This window comes from Lepus europaeus, chromosome 9 (genome assembly GCF_033115175.1).
Source record: "Lepus europaeus isolate LE1 chromosome 9, mLepTim1.pri, whole genome shotgun sequence".
In the NCBI taxonomy this organism is placed as follows: domain Eukaryota; kingdom Metazoa; phylum Chordata; class Mammalia; order Lagomorpha; family Leporidae; genus Lepus; species Lepus europaeus.
This window is the reverse complement of record NC_084835.1, coordinates 65,844,312-65,865,734: the sequence shown is the minus strand read 5'-3', so window position 1 is coordinate 65,865,734 and position 21,423 is coordinate 65,844,312. Positions and strand designations below refer to the sequence as shown.

The window sequence follows — 21,423 nt, the reverse complement described above, 5'->3', positions numbered from 1 at the left end:
ACAGAATTTCTGGAAGTTTACCTAGGAATCTAAATATCAATATAACAGTAAAGCAATGTCTAAAGATCTTTGAGAAGAAAAAATTTTAGTCATTCACCACGTAATGACATTTCAGTCAAGAACAGATGACAGCATATACAGTAGTATTTGCATAAGATTATATTGCTTATCAACATCATGGCTGTTTTAATTTGTATAAATTACATACAACGAACTTGCCTAATGATGCACTTAACAGTTAATTACTCTTACTGAATATCTTTAAAGGTTACACTCCCATACACTGCACAGACTAATGATTTAACAATAGGAATTCACATTAAAAGAGTCAATTTAAGGTAATGATACATATAAAGTACTTTTGGTTGTAAGCAATCACAACTATCCCTCAGACCAACAGGATTTTGTTGGAAGAAAGTGTGAAGAAAATCACAAATTCAAAGGAAACAGCCAAGATTTTAAAAAAAACCTGGATGTCAGCAGCCTGATTTCCATGTACCTTTACCCTGAAACGCATCTTTTAATATGATTAAGATCCCACCACTCTTAGGACTGAAAAATCCCTTCCTGAGTCAGCCAGCCTTAGTAAGAATCAAATAGAACAAACATCTCTGAGGAACCTACCTCTCTATGTATATCAAGACTGTTCTCACAACAAAAGCAATTTTGAGCTGGGCCACCACTGCAGAAATTGTCTACCACTAGCACAATGCCAAGCAGAGTGTTTGCTAAATAATTAGTCTACACATTATCTCTCACTGTAGTGCTGGATACAAGGAAATGAGGTCAGGGGCCTGCATTGTAACTTAATAGGTAAAGCCGCTGCCTGCAGTGCCCACATCCCATATGGGTGCCAGTTCAAGACCTGGCTGTTCCACTTCCAATCCAGCTCCCTGCTAATATACCTGCGAAAGCACTGGAAGATAGCCCAAGTACTCGATCTCCATGCAGGAGATACAGAAGAAGCTCTTTGATTCCTGGTTTTGGCCTGGCCCAGCCCAGCCATCTGGGGAGTAAACCAGTGAATGAAAGATCTCCCTCTCTTGCTGTCTTTTCCTCTCTCTGTGCAACTCTGACTTTCAAATAAATAAATTTTTCAAGAAGAAAATGAGGTAATAATAAATAGTAATAAATAAGTAAAATAATAAATAAGTAAAACCAGATCATAATACAGGAAGAAAAAATTATTAGGTGAATACATATTATAAAGTAAGATTACTAAAATAAGATCTTGTGTAGGGGTTGGCACTGTGGTACAGTAGACTAAGCCTCCGCCTGTCACACCAGCATCCCATATGGGTGCTGGTTCAAGTCCTGCCCACTCCTCTTCCAATCCAGTTCTCTGCTATGGCCTGAGAAAGTTGTGGAAGATGGCCCAAGTGCTTGGGCCTCTGCACCTGCGTAGGAGACCCGGAGGAAGTTCCTGGCTCCTGGCTTCCAATTGGTTCATCTCTGGCCGCTGCAGCCATTTGGGAGTGAACCAACAGATGGAAGACCTTTCTCTCTGTCTCTCCCTGTGTCTGTAACTCTACTTCTCAAATAAATAAAATCTTAAAAAAAAAAAAAAAAAAGTCCAAGGGAAAATTAAAGAATTAACAAAGATGAAATGTAAACATTGAAGAGAAAAAGCAAAATCTGTTTTGCTGAAACAGATTAAATAAAGAGAATAAGAGCATTATAAATTGGGCTTAAAGACATGAAGATTGATTAAAAATAAAAAAAGATAGCTGACACCGAATATAAATCTACAACCTTAATGATTTATTAAATGAGAAAAAGCTAATTTCTCATCTCAAATGACTTACAGAAGAAAAATTATTCCCAGTATGGGCCCTATAAAAGTTGATCTCATAGAAGTTGAGAATAGAGTTATGATGATTAGAAGGTGGGAAAGCTAATAGAGTCATAGCACTAGAAAGAGGTTGATTATTGGATAGAAAAATGTCGATGGGTAAGAGGAATTAAGTTCTAGTGTTCTCTAGTGCATTAGAGTGAGTATAGTTAAAAATTTTATGTTTCAAAATAGGTAGAAGAAAAGATTTTTAATTTCTCAATGCAAAGAAATGATAAATGTTTGAGGTAATAGAAATGCTAATTGCCCTGACTTGATTAAGCATTGTATAAATTTATCAAAATGCCATTCTGCCTCATGCAAATGCACAGGTATTGTACATCAATTAAAAAATAATAATGGAAAAAGAAAAGAAATGAGAACAACCAATTTGAAAAAAAAACTTTATATAGTTCATGATTATGATTTTAGATCAGAAACTAACATGAAGGAGAGATGGCTCAGAGTGTTAACTTCAGACATTTCTCATGTTTCTTAATACAGATATGTTTACCTTCAAATGAAAAGGACGAAGTCATGGAAAATAGCAAATGAGCAAAATTGATTTAAATAAGGTAGAGGATTTATGTAGACCATTACTTGAAGAAGAGTTCAAAAATTAAATCTATCCTATAGATTTTTTAGAAGTGAATTAAGAGGCTAGCTCAGTGGATTAAAACCACGACAGCCTGAAGCTCCGGCATCCCATGAGGGTGCTGTTTGAGTCCCTGCGGCTTCACTTCTGATCCAGCTCCCTGGTGTTATGCCTGGGAAGGCGACAGAGAATGGCCCAAGTGCTTTGGTCCCTGCCCCAACGTGGGAGACCCAGATGAAAATCCTGGCCCCACCCCTGTCATTGAGGCCATTTAGGGAGTGAACCAGTGGATGGAAGATCTCTCTCTTTGTCTCCATCTCTCTCTATAACTCTGCCTCTCACATAAATAAAAGCTTTTTTGAAAAGTGAATTTTGAATATAAATTGTTGCAGAATGTAGATAAGCATGGAGTTTACTAAGGGTATCTTATAACACTAGTAGCAGATCTCTAAAAGAAGCACAGAAAAAGAAAAATTAACACTGTTCATCCATATTTAGCAAGCTCTTGGCACCATTACAAAGGAAATAAGAGAAGTTAGTATTGAAAAGGAAAGAATCTTTTTGGGTGCTTCCATTACCTATAATGTTTTTGCTTGGGTATATACATGGTTTCTTTCCTTTCCAGTTCTGTACTATGTCACATCTTCAGGAGATCTTCCCTAACCATAAAATACATGTCCCTACCTTGCAGAGAAAGGATTTTTTTTTTTTGGGGGGGGGGGTAAGATTTATTTATTCATTTGAAAGAGTTACACAGAGGAGAGGCAAAGAGAGAGAGAGAGGTCTTCCATCCAATGGTTCACTCCCCAATTGGCCACAACAGCCAGAGCTGCGCCTGTCTGAAGCCAGGAGCTTCTTCCGGGTCTCCCACGCAGGTGCAGGGGCCCAAGGACTTGGGCCATCTTCTGCTTTCCCAGATAATAGCAGGGAGCTGGGTCGAAAGTAGAGCAGCCAGGTCTCGAACTGGCACCCATATGGGATGTTGGTGCTTCAGGCCAAGGTGTTAACCTGCTGGGCCATAGCACCAGCCCCAAAGATTTATTTTTTATTTATTTGAAAGGCAGAGTTAGAGATCTTCCATCCAGTGTTTCACTTCCCCTATGGCCGCAACAACCAGTGCTGAGCTAGGCCAAAATCAGGAGCCAGGAGCTTCTTCTGGGTCCCCTAAGTGGGTGCAGGGGCCCCAGCACTTGGGCCATCTTCTGCAGCTTTTTCAGGTGCATTAGGGAACTGGATGGGAAGTAGAGTGGCTGAGGCTGGAACTGGCACCTAATGGAATGCCAGCGCCACAGGTGGCAGCTTTACCTGCTACACCGCAGCACTAGTCCAGCTTATATAAAATTTTAAAGCAACATAGAAGATGGAAAAGTGGGGCTATCATGGCATAGTGATTATAGCCACCACCTGCAATGTCAGCATCCTGTATGGATGGTGATTCATGTCCCAGCTACTCCACTTAGTTCTTTTTTTTGACTGGCAGAGTGGACAGAGAGAGAGAAAGGTCTTCCTTTACCGTTGGTTCACCCTCCAATGGCCGCCGTGACCGGCGCACTGCGGCCGGCACATCGCGCTGATCCAAAGCCGGGAGCCAGGTGCTTCTCCTGGTCTCCCATGCGGGTGCAGGGCCCAAGCACTTGGGCCATCCTCCACTGCACTCCTGGGCCACAGCAGAGAGCTGGCCTGGAAGAGGGGCAACCGGGACAGAATCCAGTGCCCCTACCAGGACTAGAACCCTGTGTGCGGGTGCTGCAAGGCGGAGGATTAGCCTATTGAGCTGCGGCGCCGGCTCCACTTAGTTCTTAAACAGTCTTTTAAAATCAAGAAAATGTAAAGGCCGATAGAATAATGGGTAGATGACATGAACAAGCTAGTTTTCAATAGGATAGTAATGGTTAATGTTTGAGATTACTGTGTAGCAGATACATTGCTAACCTTGTCAATTGATCTCATTTACTGCTGTTGTCTTCATTTTGCAAGTGAGAAAATTGAGGCTCCTAAAGGTTATATAGTTTCCCCATGTTCAGATCAGTGCATGTGTACTTGCATATTGAAAGTAAGTAGAAAGAAAAATGTTTTTCTTTAATTCTGTGATTGAGACTATTTTCTTCTCCATTACTCCTTTCCATATATTTTTCCAGATCTACAACAGTATGTAAATATAAATTTCCAAAGTACAACTTTTGAATTATAGTGGCTTTTCCCCCCATAACCTCCCTCCCACCTGCAACCATCCCATCTCCCACTCCCTCTCCCATCCCATTCTTCATCACGATTCATTTTCAATTATCTTTATATACAGAACATAACTTAGTATATACTAAGTAAAGATTTCAACAGACTGCACCCACAAAGACACACAAAGTATAGAGTACTGTTTGAGTAGTAGTTTTACCATTAATTCGCATAGTACAACACATTAAGGTCAGAGATCCTACATGGGGAGTAAGTGCACAGTGACTCCTGTTGTTGGTTTAACAATTGACACTCTTATTTATTTATTTATTTATTTATTGACAGGCAGAGTGGACAGTGAGAGAGAGAGACAGAGACAAAGGTCTTCCTTTTGCCGTTGGTTCACCCTCCAATGGCCACCGTGGTTGGCACGCTGCAGCCGGTGCACCACGCTGATCCGATGGCAGGAGCCAGGTGCTTTTCCTGGTCTCCCATGGGGTGCAGGGCCCAAGGACTTGGGCCATCCTCCACTGCACTCCCTGGCCACAGCAGAGAGCTGGCCTGGAAGAGGGGCAACCGGGACAGAATCTGGTCCCCCGACCGGGACTAGAACCCGGTGTGCCGGCGCCGCAAGGCAGAGGATTAGCCTAGTGAGCACCGGCCTTAATTTATGACGTCAGTAATCACCCTAGGCTCTTGTCATGAGTTGCCAAAGCTATGGCAGCCTTTTGAGTTTGCCAATTCTGATCTTATTTAGACAAGGTCATAGTCAAAGTGGAAGTTCTCTCTTCCCTTCAGAGAAAGGTACTTCCTTCCTTGATGGCCCGTTCTTTCTGCTGGGATCTCACTCACAGAGATCTTTCATTTAGGTTTTTTGTTTGTATGTTTGTTTGTTTGTATGAGTCTGCTGTGTATCCTGCTTCCAATGTAGGATCATTCTCTCCTTTTCAATTCTATCAATTATTTGCAGACACTGGTCTTATTTCTGTAATCCCTTTGACACTTAATCCTATCTTTTTGATCAGTTATGAACTTAAACTGATCACTTTAATAAGTAAGACGGCATTGGTACATGCCACCTTGATGGGATTGAATTGGAATCCCCTGGCTCGTTTCTAGCTCTACCATTAGGGGTAAGTCCGAGTGAGCATGTGCTGAACTGTACATCGCCCCCCTCTCTTATTCTCACTCAGTTTTCAGTTAAATTTAAACACCTAAGAATAATTTGTGTGTTAAAGAGTTCAACCACTGATATTAAGTAGAACCAAAAAAAAAAATCTAAAAGAAATAAAATAGTAAGTTGTTCCTCGACATTTTATCATTTTTATAATCAGAAAATTTTACTTTTTTTTTTTTTTTTTTTTAGATTTATTTGTTTTAAAGATAGAGTGATGGAGAGAGTGAGCTTCCTTCTGATGGTTTACTCCCCAAAGGCTGCAACAGCCAAAACTGGTCCATGCTGAAGCCAGGAGCCCAAAGCTCCATCCAGTTCTCTCACAGCAGGGCAGGTGTCCAAGTACTTGGGCCATCTTTTCCCAGGTGTATTAGTTGGGAGCTGGATTGGAAGCAGAGCAGATGGGAATCAAACCAGTGCTCCCATATAAAATACCAGCATTGCAGGCCACTGATTAACTTACTGTGCCACAACACTGCTGGCCCCTTGCTCAGTTTTTTTTTTTTTTTCTTTTTTTTTAATATTCATGTCCTTTGACTGAATAATTGATCTTCTGGGAAGCATGCCCAAATAAAAAGTTTCAAATACACACATGAGTTTTCAAGCAAAACATTAAAAATGTTCATTGCTTTAGGGTCAGCGTTGTGGAGTAGTGGGTAAGGCCTCGCCTGCAATCCTGGCATCCCATATGGGCACTGGTTCGAGTCCTGGCTGCTCCACTTCCAATCCAGCTCCCTGCTGGTGGCCTGGGAAAAGCAGTGGAGTTGGCTCATTTGTTTGGACCCCTGCTACCCACGTGGGAGACTTGGATTCTCCTGGCTCCTGATCGAGCCTCTGCCATTGTGGCCATCTCAGGAGTGAACCAGCAAATGGAAGATCTCTCCCACTGTCTCTTCCTCCTTCTCTGTAATTCTACCTTTCAAATAAATAAATCTCTCAGAAAAAAAAAATTTTTTTTTAATTGCTTAAATAGAATTTACAATCTGGGGAATGTCTGTGACAAAATAACATTTAATATTCATGAAGGCAAGTAGAAAACATGAATATCAGACATTAAAATTTAAACATCCAACCATGTGAAATGAAAAGCCATGAAAAAAAGTGAGATCTTTAACCTACTGGTTTTTTCCCCAACCTTTCTTCTTTCCTGTAGTTTCATAAGATTTGTATAGTAATCTTGTAAATAGAAATACTTTTAAAATGAAAGAAGGGCTGGTGCTATAACATACAAGGTTAAGCTGCCATCTACAGCATCAACATCCCATATGGGTTCCAATTGGAGTCCCAGTTGCTCCACTTCCAATCTAGCTCTCTGCTGATGTGCCTGGGAAAGCAGCAGAAGATGGCCCAAGGGCTTGGGCTCCTTCTCCCACGTGGTATACCTAGAGGAAGCTTCTGGCTTCTGGCCTCAGCCTGGCCAACCCAGCTCTGGCCATTGCAGCCATGTGGAAAGTGAACCAGTGAACGGAAGATCTCTCTGTCTATAACTCTGACTTTCAAATAAATAAATAAATCTTTTTTAAAAAATGAGAGAAGAAATGCAAAGGAAATTACTAAGGACACTGTAGAAGCCAAAACATGGCTAGAAGAGAGAAAGGAGAGATGTTACTACCAACTGAAGAGAGGAAAACCATTTTAACATATATAATTAATATATGGGGGCCAGCGCTGTGGCGCAGCGGGTTAATGCCCTGGCCTGGAGCGCCGGCATCTCATATGGGCTCTAGTTTGAGACCCAGTTGCTCCACTTCAAATCCAGCTCTCTCCTATGGCCTGGGAAAGCAGTGGAAGATGGCCCAAGTCCTTAGGCCCCTGCACCTGCGTGGGAGACCCAGAAGAAGCTCCTGGCTTCAGATCTGCGCAGCCAACTGGGGAGTGAACCAGTGGATGGAAGACCTCTCTCTCTCTCTCTCTCTCTCTCTCTCTCTCTCTCTGCCTCTCTGCCTATCCTCTCTCTGTGTAACTCTGACTTTCAAATGAATAAATAAATCTTTAAAAAAAGAATTAATATATGGCTTATAATTATGACATCATCAAAGTTATTAACATTTTTACTGTGTTCATATGTCCCAAACTATTGCATGCCTGGCCAGATTAACCATTAATTATAGTTTGCTATATCATGTTTAATTTATTCTAATTTTAAACTCTGAATTGTTATAGTGGCCAACAGTATTTAGTTGCCGTGGCTTTCAGAAAAGTGTTTTATTATGGAATGAGCAGTATGAGGGACTTACATGGCCTTGTCACCCTCTGATTTATCATAACTGCTAGTCTTCTTTCATTTGTACTTATCCTCTCAAAACTTGAATCTTCCTCTCACCTATTTGGGTTATTTTTGAAGCAAGTCAAAATAGGAATTCTGATATATTTTTTCACATATTTCCTCAATCAAAGTTGCTTATGAGTTTTCTATCAATAAAGTTCTCTGAATCATGTGGAGCACAAAATGTAAAGAGTCGTAGTCACTGTTTAGGAAAATGTACTTATCCTTCCAACTGCTTAACCCTTTGAATGGTGAGGAAATTTTTTCTGCCTTCTAAAGCAATCCATGTTTGGGCAGTTGAGTTCTTTAGCACTTAGCTAACAACAGCCCTTCAGACATACTTTTCAATCCTTTTGTATTATTTTGAGTAGCTTTGCTTACATTGTTCATTGTCCTGTACACATGGGTGTCATCTACTCATCTTTCTCAATATATGTTGTACAGAAATGAATACATCGTAACTTGAAGTTTCTTTCCATTATATGAACTGATTGTTTAAAATATGTTGATGTTTACATCACAGTAAATTTTCATCAGTTTTTTTCCAAATCATTGAAATTTCAAAAAAATGTTCAATACACAAGCTCTAAAATCATTTATAAACAGTTAAGTTTGATTTTAAAATTTTTCTTTTTTAAAAAATTTTCTTAATTTTACTTGAGACATACACAAAAAGCACTGTCATCTGCTTGCTCACTCCACAAATGCCCACAACAGCTGAAACAGAAGCCAATGCCAGAAGTTGAGAATCCAATCCAGGCCTCCCACATTGTGGCAGGGACCCAAACTCTGTGTATCAGCAGGAAGCTGAAATTGAGGCTGGAGCCAGGGTCCCAAACTCGGGCATTCTAAACAGGGAACACAAACATTCCAACCATTGGCCTAACCACCAGGCCAAATACTCACCCTGTTTTTCCTCTCTGACAAAATTCTGTTACATGAATCAGGAAAGATTATTCTATAGACATGAATTCATTCTTTATATGTAAAAAAAAAAAATCTGGGCCTTGGTAAGGGATATGAAACTGCTACTGTCCATTTTATGCATAAAATGTGCTGCATTTAAAGGAGAAACATTTATAAATAAGGCTGATGTTATATTAAAGCTTTTGAATATGCCAGTTTCTTGAGTATTTAAAAAGAATCTTTAATATCTATTACAGTAAAACAGATTTCTACCTTTAATGGCCTGGATTAAAAAAAATAATAATAATTATTTGAAAGAGTTACCGAGGATTGGAGGGGAAATCAGAAAAATCTTCTGTCTGCTTACTCACTCCCCAAAGCAACAGCCAGGGCTGGGCCAGGCCAAAGCCAGGAACCTGAAACTATCTCCCACGTGAATGGCAAGGACCCACCCGAGCACTTGGGCTATCTTCTGCTGCTTTCTCATTAGCAGGGAGCTGGAACAGAAGTGAAGCTGGGACTCAAACCAATGCCCATATGAGATGCCAGGGTTGCAGGCAGTTGCTTAACCTGCTGTACCATAGTGCTGACTCCAGTAACCTGAATTTTTATATATTTTGTGTAAGGAGTACATCACTGACGTTCTGGTTTGGACATAATTTTGTAACCCATTCACATGCAAAATAAATATTGTATTATGTACTTGGAAAAATTAATGTGAAATTTAAAGTACTATCATCAGAAAACCAACCTGTTTTCTGCAGACCTTTTTGCTAGTTTCTATTAACTCATAGAATAATAAAGAATTTAAGAATCTTGTCATCACTCGCTACGCATACAGAATTTATATTTAAGTATGTGAATATACTTATAGCATGTGTGTTGGTTTCCTTTTTCTAGGTGTAGATTCTTAACCTCTAAAGTATATAATAGCTCATGTTTTATCTAATATGTATTATAACCATTTAATTATATGTATGTATAATACATATAATATAAGCATTTAAAACCAGATAAATCATTCTTGGCCCATGTACAGTAGTCTAATCCTTTGACTAGAATATATAATCACAGGATTAAATATTTAGTGTCAGTAAACTATGCAGACAAGCATTTTTAGACAGTCATTGAATGAAAGTTAAGTTTTTTGAAAGGTAAGTATTTCACCAGATGTGTTTTTGAAAGAATTCTGTATTTAAGGTAATGCTTTGTCTGTTGAAAGCAGTAGTTCTCTTTCTCCTCTCTCTATCAGAATGGAAATACTTAATAAGTTACAGCACTACCAAGTTTGATACATAGGATGCTCAACATCACAGTTAAACTTACAGCTGTTTTTACTAGAAACCCCCTATTACTGTCAGTTTTCATTTGGAAAGCATAATCTTTCTAATATTATAATGCTGAATACATTGCACATTCACTGACAGATTGAGCCAATTGACAGATCCCTTTTATGTGGAAATCTCTTTCCTGATACAGTTATAAATTTACTAACTAAAACAATAAAGTAAAACGTAACAACCTTGTATTTGATTTGTTTACCTTGAATATTTTATGGTATTTAAAGTATTTTCCAGATGTCACTATAATACAATCCCAGTGTCACTAATTCTTTCTCTTAAAGGATGGGGCTGGTATACTATCAATAGTTTTAATCAAATGTCTGGTTTCTTTGCAGAGCTTCTTCAGCAGTATCGTTCTGCTGTGTGCAAGCTGGGCACTGTGAATGAAGACCTTAATGGTCAACTTGAGTATCTTCACACTCCTGATATGAAGAAGAAAAAGCAAGAACTTGATGAACAAGAGAAAAATCTGAAAATAATAGAGCAAAAACTAGGTATTTATTTATGATCAGAGTCCAACTACAAAACTAAAAAATGTAAATGATCGAGACCTTTTATAAAAGAAATTGTTAACCTCTAACTTATCCAATAACAATTATAGACAATTATCTTAAGATAAAGCTTTCTCCATATTAATTCTTCTTCTCTAAATTAAGATGTATTTAGGAGCTTGCATTGTGGCACAGCAGAGATGCGCTGTCGTCCCACATCAGAGTGCTAGTTTGAGAAAGTAGCAGAAGATGGCCCAAGTACTTGGCCCCTACCATCCATGTGGAAGACCTGGATGGAATTCCAGGCTTCTGGCTTCGGCCTTGCTCAACCCCAGCTATTCCTGCCATTTAGGAAATGAACCACCAGATTGTCATTCATTTCTCTCTCTCTCTCTCTCTCTCTCTCTCTCTCTTTCTGTCACACTGCCATTAAAAGAAATAATCCTTTTTAGTGTTTTCAAAAAGTATGATTTAGTATGATTTGCTTTTCTTTTAAATACATAATCCAGTTTTTTGAAGTTAATTTTCTACATTTTCCATCTTTTACAGGTATGACTCCCACACGTAAATGTAATGACTCATTACGCCATTCAACAAAGGTTGAGGTAGTAGATTGTCCAATTCCTCCTAAAAGAATGAGAAGAGAAGCTACAAGACAAAATAGGTGAGTCCATTATGACCTGAGAATTATTTGTTAATCAAAGCTCTTGGGTCATCAAACTTTTTTTTTTTAATTCATTGAAGAGATGGAAAAAGAGAGAACTCCCATCCACTGGTTCACTCCCTGAATGCCTGCAATGATCAGGACTGGGCCAAGGCTGAAGCCAGGAAATGGAAACACTACTCAGTCTCCTAAGGGATGGCAAGAACCCAATTACTTAAATAATCACCACCACATCCCAGGTTCTGCGTTAGCACTGAGCTAGAGGGAGGATCCAGAAGTGGATATTGAACCCAGTTACTCTGATACGGGATATAGGTGTCTTAAAGACTACTTGGGCAGGGGCTGGTGGAGTGGCATAGGAGGATAAGGCGCAGCCTGTGATGCTGGCATTCCATATGGGCACTGGTTCAAGACCTGGCTGCTCTACTTCCAGTCGTACTCCCTGCTAATGGGCCTGGGAAAACAGAAGATGATGGCCCAAGTGCTTGGGCCCCTGTACGTACGAGGGAGACTGAGAAAAAATTCAAGCTCGTGGCTTCAGCAACCATTTGGGGAGTAAACCAGCAGATGGACAATCCTTCCCTCTCTCTCTAACTCTGCCTTTCAAATAAAGAAAAATAAATCTCTAAATAAAAAAAAAAAGGACCACTTAACCAAACACCCACTCTGTATCATCATACTTTAAAAATAGAATGAGTTTATTTTTAATTTCCCTCTTCTGTCAGAATTAATATTTTATAAAACTAGTGGTAGGGGCCGGTGCTGTGGCGCAACAGGTTAAAGCCCCAGCCTACAGTGCTGGCATCCCATATGGGCACTGGTTCAAGTCCCAGCTGCTCCACTTCTGATCTAGCTCTCTGCTATGGCCTGGAAAAGCAGTAGAAGATGACCCAAGTCTCTGGGCCCCTGAACCCACATGGGAGACCCGGAAAAGCTCCTGGCTCTTGGCTTCGGATCAGCACAGCTCCGGCTGTTGCAGCCATCTAAGGAGTGAACCAGTATATGGAAGACCTCCCTCCCTCCCTCCCTCTCCCTCCCTCCCTCCCTCTCTCTCTCTCTCTCTCTCTCTCTCTCTCTCTCTCTCTGCTCTGCCTCTCTGTAACACTGCCTTTCAAATAAATAAGTAAGTAAAAGATAAGGCTAGGATAAAGCTTAAAAAAAAGAAATCTGATGGTAGAGGGGTAGTCTTTCGCACAGTGGTCAAGACACCCACATCCCATATCAGAATTCCTGTATTCAAGTTCGTTCTGTCCTTCCAGTTTCTACTTCTTGCTAATATAGATCCAGGAGACAGCAGATAATTACTCAGATATTTAGGTTCCTGGATCTTAGCTTCAGCTTGATGTAGCCCTGGCTATTGTAGGCATTTGGAGAATGAACCAGTTGATGAAAGAGCTCTCTATCTCTGCCTTTCAAATAAGTGTTTTTATAAACTTAGAACCTAAGTGAAACTAATGAGATTAAGGCAATTATTTCACTCTCCTAGCATATCCAATTTGCTAAATGATTTTTGCTTAGTTAGAAATGTTAGTAGTTTATTTTTATGTCACAGAAGTCACCAGCTGTTAAAAATGAAAGCACTTTTCTGTTGCTTGGCTTAACTTTCACATGTACTGCATTCTGCTTTATAGAATCAATGACTTAATAAGCACAGAACTGCAAAATCATTTGTATGTTACTTTAAAATTGGTTAAGTTTTTGGTTTGGAAAGTCAAGATAACCATACAGAAAATGAACACAGCCATCTGTGGCCTAAACAATGATAAGAGTTGTCTTTTTATATTAGATAATAATTAGTGGCCGGCACCATAGCTTAACAGGCTAATCCTCCGCCTTGTGGCGCCGGCACACCGGGTTGTAGTCCCGGTTGGGGCACCAGATTCTATCCCGGTTGCCCCTCTTCCAGGCCAGCTCTCTGCTATGGCCCGGGAAGGCAGTGGAGGATGGCCCAAGTGCTTGGGCCCTGCACCCGCATGGGAGACCAGGAGAAGCACCTGGCTCCTGGCTTCGGATCAGCGAGATGCGCTGGCCGCAGTGGCCATTGGAGGGTGAACCAACGGCAAAAAGGAAGACCTTTCTCTCTGTCTCTCTCTCTCTCTCTCTCTCTCTCACTATCCACTCTGCCTGTCAAAAAAAAAAAAGATAATAATTAGTGTCTCACAGGATACCATGGTGCTGGGGGATTTTTGTACATCATTTCAAAAGGATTTGTTATAGGCAGTACCTGAAGTTTCTCATAAACGAGTTCCCATTAGAGGGTGGTGTTTGCATTTATTCTGTGAAAACTGCCCTGTCTGCATTCATTCCGTAAATTCTAGAGTTCCTTAAAAAGCACATGGAAAGTGAAATTAAAAGATTAGTTTGTGTTTTGGTGCAATGAGTTTTTGAAACCTATGAATTATTTTTTATAATATATATATTCTGTTAACTTTTCAAATATCTGTTGGATGTATGGATTTGAATGCTCATTTTATGCTTTGTGTTGCTGCATGAAATGAAAGTGATATGGGGTAACTAGCATGGTGCAGTGGGTTAAACCACCACTTGTAATGCTGGCATCCCATATCGAAGCACCAGTTAGAGTCCTGGTAGCTATTCTGCTTCCCAGCCAGCTCTTTACTAGTGCACCTGGGAATGCAGTGACAGATGGCGCACATATCTGGGTCACTACCATCATTGTAGGAGACCAGGAAGGAGTTCCTAGCTCCAGGCTTTGGCCTGAATGAGAGGATGGAAGAGCTCTTTCTTTATTTCTCCCTTTCTCTGTCATTCTGCCTTTCAAATAAAAAGTTTCTTGCCCACATGGAGTTCTATAATGCTGTACAAGAAAGGGGTGATTTTGAAAGTGAGGCAAGAAAAAAATTGAAGTCTTAGAAAATAGTGGGGAAACAATGTCAGTTATCAGGAAAAGCCCTGAAGGAGCCAATCATAGTATGGATTGATGTCAGTCAAAAATAGAGGTAAAGGGCTGGCACTGTGGTGTAGCGGGTAAAGCCACTGCCTGCAGTGCCAGCATCCCATATGGGCGCTGATTTGAGTGCTGGCTTCTCTACTTCTGATCCAGCTCTCTGCTATGGCCTGGGAAAGCAGTAGAGGATGACCCACTCCTTGGGTCCCTGCACCCACATGGGAGACTCAGAAGAAGCTCCTGGCTTTAGATCAGCCCAGCTCTGGCTGTTGAGGCTATGTGGGTAGTGAACCAGAAGATGTAAGACCTCTCTCTCTTTGCCTCTGCCTCTGCCTCTCTGTGATTCTGCCTTTCAAAGAAATAAATAAATCTTAAAAAAAAAAAAAAAAAAAAAAGGGTAGGGAAAATAACAAGCATAACATGTTTGAGAAACTGAACATATTCTAGTCATTTGAGCATGGTGGACAAAAGAGAGGGGAACAAGATGTAGTTGAAAAAACTAGGAGGCCATGTTGTGACACAGTCTCCTCTCTGTTATGTTGCAAAATGTTGTAACTTAAAATTATGTTTTAAGTTTACTGATACCTCTTATATTTAAAATTGTGTGGTTGTAGAGGATAAGATGTTTCTTAAAATAAGCTTCTGTTAAAGTAACTTAGGGAAAAGAGCTACTAAAATAAGAAAGAGAAAAGACTGCAGTTCTCATCAGAATGAGAGATGTAGCTAATCGTTGAAAGTAGAGTGGGGGCTGGCGCCGTGGCTTAACAGGCTAATCCGGCGCCAGGCTAATCCTCCACCTTGCGGCGCCGGCACACCGGGTTCTAGTCCCAGTTGGGGTGCCGGATTCTGTCCTGGTTGCCCCTCTTCCAGGCCAGCTCTCTGCTGTGGCCCGGGAAGGCAGTGGAGGATGGCACAAGACCTTGGGCCCTGCACCCGCATGGGAGACCAGGAGAAGCACCTGGCTCCTGCCTTCGGATCAGCGAGATGTGCTGGCCGCAGCGGCCATTGGAGGGTGAACCAACAGCAAAAAGGAAGACCTTTCTCTCTCTCTCTCACTGTCCACTCTGCCTGTCCAAAAAAAAAAAAAAAAAAAAAAAAGGTAGAGTGGGGAAATTTAGCATCAGAAAGAATATTATAATGATTTAAATACATGGGATTTTGATTTTAAGGGTTTATTTATTTATTTAAAAGGCAGAGTGACAGAGAGACAGATCTTCCATCCTCTGGTTTGATTCCCCCCATTGGCTGTAACTTCCAGGTCTGAGCTAAGCTGAAGCCAAGAGCCAGGAACTCCACCCTGGCCTCCCACATGGGTAGCAGGGTCCAAGTGCTTGGGCCATCCCCTTTTGCCTTCCCAGATACAGTAGCAAGAAGCCGGATGAGAAGCGGAGGAGCTGTGACTTGACCCACTGATCCTAATGTGTGGGCCTCCTGTGAGTCTGCCCTCTTGGACCCACCGTGTTTATTGTCTTGTGTTGAAGTCACCATTTTGTGGATTTCTCCTTTAGGAGAAAGTGTGTAGAAAAAATTGGAGTCCCTTCATGTCTGAAAATACCTTCATTCTGTCTTCATATTTGATTGAAGTTTCCCGATGATAGTAAAATGGATGAAAGTTTAGAATATAATAAAGAGGAGGAGGAAGTGGTCAATAGTCTATAAAGTTCCAGGGTTAGGGAATGTCCAGCCCACAGGCAATAAAAGGCCCACAAAAGTCATTTGGCCTGGCCTTGTCAAAGCAACCACAGGCAAGACTCAATATTCAGTAAATCTATAGCAGGCTAGTTTTTAAGTTGGTAATTTTGTATAGCCCTTGAATGATGTTGTGAATGTCCAAGTGACCCTTGGCAGAAATAAGTTTCCCACGCCTGCACACAATGGGAGATAGTCTGCTCATGGAACCCCAGACAGACTTAGTACTCAGAATAAGTAGAACAAAAAAAATGAAAGTCCAACCCTATACAGGATGAGAAATAAAAGGATGAGAGCAGAAGCAAAAAGGAAAGGAAGCCACAACCCGTAATAACAAGTTTTCAATCAAACTTTGAAAGCTTTGTTCCTATTCCCAGGTATGAAAAGTTGCCACCAGAAAATTGGAGAGCGTTGGTAATTCATTATGAAATGTTGGTATAGTTGTTGGCTTTTAGTGTAGTTGTGAGCACCGTAAAGCCCTATCTGATACTGTCCTGTAGGAGCTAGCAGCCTGATACTTCAGTCTCCAGTCATTTAAACAAAGGCTGCAGGGTTCACTAACCCTGCTCTGCCCTGTCCTGGTTGTATTTCCCACTGAGAAAAGAAACTCTATGGGAAAATAGTTCTATTTTTATAAATCTAAGCCAGCACCATAATCCACTTTCTTAAATGTGACTCTAAAACCAAGAATCATCACACATAGGAGGAAAATCCACAACATGAAAGAGAAAATCCAAAATAAATAGCAAAACCAGCCCTGGAAGATAACTCAATGGAGACTAGACCTCTTTTTTTTTTTTTTTTTTAAGAGTTATTTATTTGAAAGACAGTTATAGAGAGGTAGAGGCAGAGAGAGGAGTTTTCCATTGATTGGTTCACTCCCCCAGATGGCTGCAATGGCTGGAGCTGCACTGATCCAAAGCCAGGAGCCAGGAGCTTCCTCCAGGTCTCCCACATGGTTGCAGGGCCCCCAAGGACTTGGGCCATCTTCCACTATTTTCCCAGGCCATGGCGGAGAGCTGGATCGGAAGTGGAACAGCCAAGACTCAAACCAGCACCCTTATGGGAAGTCGGCACTGCAGGCAGCGGCTTTACCCACTACCCCACTGTGCCTAGACTTATTTTTAAAAATTATTATTAAAAAAAAATTATCACTGATTAGGAGGAGGGGATCATCAGAACAAGAACAACGATGTAAATTACAAACATTGCTGAAACTAAGAGGACTAAATTTGAGGAAACTTCTCAAATAATAGAAAAATATATTTTGTGTGAAGAGATATTGAGAATCACTTCAGACTACTAGGGAACTCAGAAAAAAGAAAATGGAAAAGAAAGTCTTTATGTGGAAAAGAATTTCCTAAGGACACATGAAAAGTGTAGATCCACTGAATGCCCAGCACAAGGGCCTACAATGATACACCAAGATACTCCACAGTGAAACTGTAGAACACCCAGGATAGGGGAAAGAGTAAAAATGTTTTCAGAGAGCCAAAGAGAGAATCAGATTTTCAGAGCAGTTCTTTTAGCAAATGTGAAACACACATAAAATTCACCTTTTTTTTTTTCTTTTTTAGCTTTGTGGTGTCAATTTTAGAAGTTCTCCATTAAAACTTGGAGATATTCCCACTAATGGCGTCCTTCCTTTTATATCCTGCTTATCTTTGGGGAATTTGTTAAAATCATTGCTTAATTAATGATTTTATCATCCCCAATCTCTGCCTGTTGTACCTAAATCTTAAACAATTATAACTCACTCAAAATATCAGAATATTTAAAAATATTTAGATACATCTGAAAAAAAACATGTATCTGTATGGATATATACCAAAGTGTGGCTGTGTTCATCTACACAAATGAGATTATGGATATTTTTAAATGCTTTTCCTTTTGCTTTTCTTTATTTTGTGATTTCTGTAAGAAGAATTGTAATTCTTATTAATTCTTAAAGTGGTCATTTAATTTAAGAGGAGAGGTAATTAAATTGCATAATTTGGGTCTGAGATAATCCCACTCAAAGAACTATGATACAAAATACTTATATAAATTATATATTATGTACATATATACGTGTATATCAGAGGGCATTTCATCCAGTTCATTGAAAAGGGGGCCAGTGTTGTGACTCAGCAGGTTAAGCCGCCACCTGCAACACTGGTACCCATGTCAGAGCTCTGGTCCCAGTACTCACTGCTCTGCTTCAGGAGACCCAAACGGAGTTCGGGGCTCCCAGCTTCGTCCTGGACCAGCCCCCGGCCATTGTGGCCAGTGCAGAAATGAACCAACAGATGGGAAATCAGTCTTTCTCTGTCCTTCCCTCTCAATCTGTCACTCTGCCTTTCAAATAAATAAAATAAATAAGGGGGATGGGAGGAATTAAATGAAAAAAAAATGAAGTTAAAAATGTTTATTTGTGGGGTGCCGCATTGTGGTGTAGCAGGTTAAGCAGTGGCTTGTGACATCAGCAATCTGTGTCAGAACTCTGGGAGGAAGAGTTTTAATTTTTATACATGGCATGGCATGTAGTCCACAAAATCCCAATCACTGGGACCAGTGTGGTGGGACAGTGAACTAAGCTGCTGCCTGCAGATCCAGCTGCCTGTTAATAATGTGTCTGGGAACAGTGAATGATGGCCCAGGTACTCCCACCTGCCACCCCCATGGGAGACCCAGGTGGAGTTCTAAGCTCCTGGCTTAGGCCTGGCCCAACCTCAGTTGTTGCAGCCATTTGGGGAGTGAACTAGCTGATATAAGATCTGTTTCTGTTGCTCCCACATTTTCTGTTACTTTACCTTTCAAATAAATTAAATACTCTTTCTCTCTCTCTCCCCCCTCCCTCCACTTTTATTTTAAGGCTTTCTTTGGCACACATGTGAAGGAAATTATTTTACATAAGGACTTAATTAAATCTGTTTACATAGCCCCATTGGATATTTAAGCATCCAAAATGAAGAGGGAGTGCAAGAAAACCTTTGGTACATAAAACTTATAATGATTTTTTTTTCCGCCTTGACCAGGATTATAACCAAAACAGATGTGTGAAAGGTGACAGAGAGGGGGCCATTGGTCTCACTAAGAATTCCCTGCTTTCTGCATCTCTGTTTCAGAAGACCAAGAGGTGACTTAGGAGACTGAATATTTCTGGGGACAATACCAATATTTGCATGAATTTCCATGTATATCCGGATGAGACTGGAAGCAGCCATTCAATTTTATGAATCTCACTGGACAATATGAATTTACCGGATTATTGCAGTCTTCATACACTTTGGTCATCATTGTCTTGAAAATGTGTCAAAGGGACATATGCTAATATGGCAGTGACTATAAAATGGCACATAGCATTTATTAATCCTGAAAAAAAAATATGTACTGTTTTTCAGTATAATTATGAATATGTTAGAACTATTTCCTGAAAACAACCTTTTTATTACTTTTGTGTGAATGTATTTAACAAGATGTTTTGTCTTTTGTGTAAGGAAGCTTCTAGAGGCTAGATATTTAATTGTAAATATGTGAGGAAACTCAATGAAGAATTCAGGATAAAAGCAGAAAAAGCACAGGTTATCTGGGAATTCAAATATTGAGATACATAGAAAAACATTAAATTGATGAGTGAACTTGTAAAAGGTAGCATTTCAAATTTCTGAAGACATATCCTGTGTGTGTATATATATATATAAAATATGCAGCAGCAACAATTTTTATAAGTATTGTCTGACTTTATTAATACTAGATTATATAGTCTCAGCCTTAATTCTACATTTACATTATTTTGTAATTTTTTATTACTATTTTTAAGGGATTAAAGAAACATACTCTCTATTAATGCAATAAGAATCTGGTAGAAAGTTGCTGCAAAAATATTTGAATTGTGTATTCAAGCTAATGTGTGTCAGTATATATGTCTTTGTGTAAGTCCAAGACTGTTGGTCTGTGAAGTTATTTTGTAAGGAAATACTTTGGTACAGTTTTGTGTCCCAGGAAATGTGTGTATTTTTTAATCCTTTCTGAATATGCAGTGAGGTTAATAAACAGGATTGTTTTCTTCCCTACTGAATAGATAAGTGTTTTCTTTTTAGAAATTGAAAGCTTCATGTAAGTTACCTTAGAAGAACTATTATGATATTAACCTATCTTTATTTTTGGAACTCATTTAATAACAATGTTGTTGAAGAAAGAGCAAGAAATAAAAATAGATATAGGAAAGATTGACCTCCATAGTACTACCAATATTTGGAGTCCTTAGACATTAGATGCTATGAAAACAAAAGGTAAGAATGGTTGGAGAATTGACTTTTTAACTATACTTGAAAACATCTAATATGTGAAATTGGTTTGATTTTATGATTCATTGTAGCAGGAGGGAGTCATAAGTCAAGTCTAAGGCATGAAGGCTATCTAAAAACAAATGCTATTTTTAAATCTATTTTTTCATTAGAAATGTATTTTAAAACAATAACATTTCAGTTTTTATTGTTTAAAATGACAGATTTAACTAATATTATCTAGCATTGTAATTTTTGTTCATCATAATAGTATTGCAAAGAACTATCAAATAAGGTCTTAAGGATTTATATCCATTTTTTGTGGAGTTTTTCCACCCATTAAAAATTATCCTGGATGATTCTCAGCAATTAAAGTTCTTCTATATTTTACAGTTGGATTTGTTTAAGGATTTTTTTTCTCAGCATATTAAGATATTATGACTCCTTTTCTACATTTGAGCAAATACCTGAGGTCTGTGTTGTTCCAGACACTAACAGTTGACTGCTGGCTTTAATATGTAAAACATAAGAACAATTTAAAAATTTTTTTCCAGAATTTATTTCTATACTTTTACTCTGAAAGAATGTAGTTGCAGGAAAAGTTAATGACCCAGCCATGTATCCTGTGTAGTGTGATTGGTAATTTGAAATTTGTCACAGTGATTTAAAACAAAACAAAACTTTTTCCTGGGGGCCGGCGCTGTGGCTCACTTGGCTAATCCTCCACCTGCAGCGCCGGCATCCCATATGGGCGCCGGGTTCTAGTCCCGGCTGCTGCTCTTCCAGTCCAGCTCTCTGCTGTGGCCTGAGAGGGCAGTGGAAGATGGCCTTAGTGCTTGGGCGCCTGCACCCGCATGGGAGACCAGGAAGAAGCACCTGGCCCCTGGCTTTGGATCGGCGCAGCGCCGGCCGTAGCAGCCATTTGTGGAGTGAACCAACGGAAGGAAGACCTTTCTCTATGTCTCTCTCTCTCACTGTCTAACTCGTATCTGTCAGATTTTAAAAAAAGCACTTTTTCCTGATTTCTTATTCCAAGGTAAAAAAAAAAAAAATAGCAGCCTGTTTGAATTTTGAAGTGAGTGAAGTAAAACTCTTTTGTATGCCTTTTTGCACATT

At 39.8% G+C, this 21,423-nt stretch overlaps 1 protein-coding gene across 3 annotated transcripts in view; it reads left to right on the top strand.

Annotated features, from left to right (window-relative positions):
• The window catches only part of SMCHD1 (structural maintenance of chromosomes flexible hinge domain containing 1), a 168,198-nt gene extending 148,104 nt beyond the window's left edge, over positions 1-20,094 (top strand). The window contains exons 46-48 of one of the 3 annotated variants that reach the window (XM_062201421.1): positions 10,623-10,781; positions 11,328-11,442; positions 19,150-20,094. In XM_062201421.1, coding sequence (XP_062057405.1) covers positions 10,623-10,781; positions 11,328-11,442; positions 19,150-19,174 — 299 coding nt within the window. In that variant the 3' untranslated portion in view covers positions 19,175-20,094. Of the gene's footprint in view, positions 1-10,622; positions 10,782-11,327; positions 11,443-19,056 lie in introns of all 3 variants that reach the window. The other 2 variants (XM_062201419.1, XM_062201420.1) reach the window with 2 other exon arrangements.
• Positions 20,095-21,423: the final 1,329 nt, after the last annotated feature.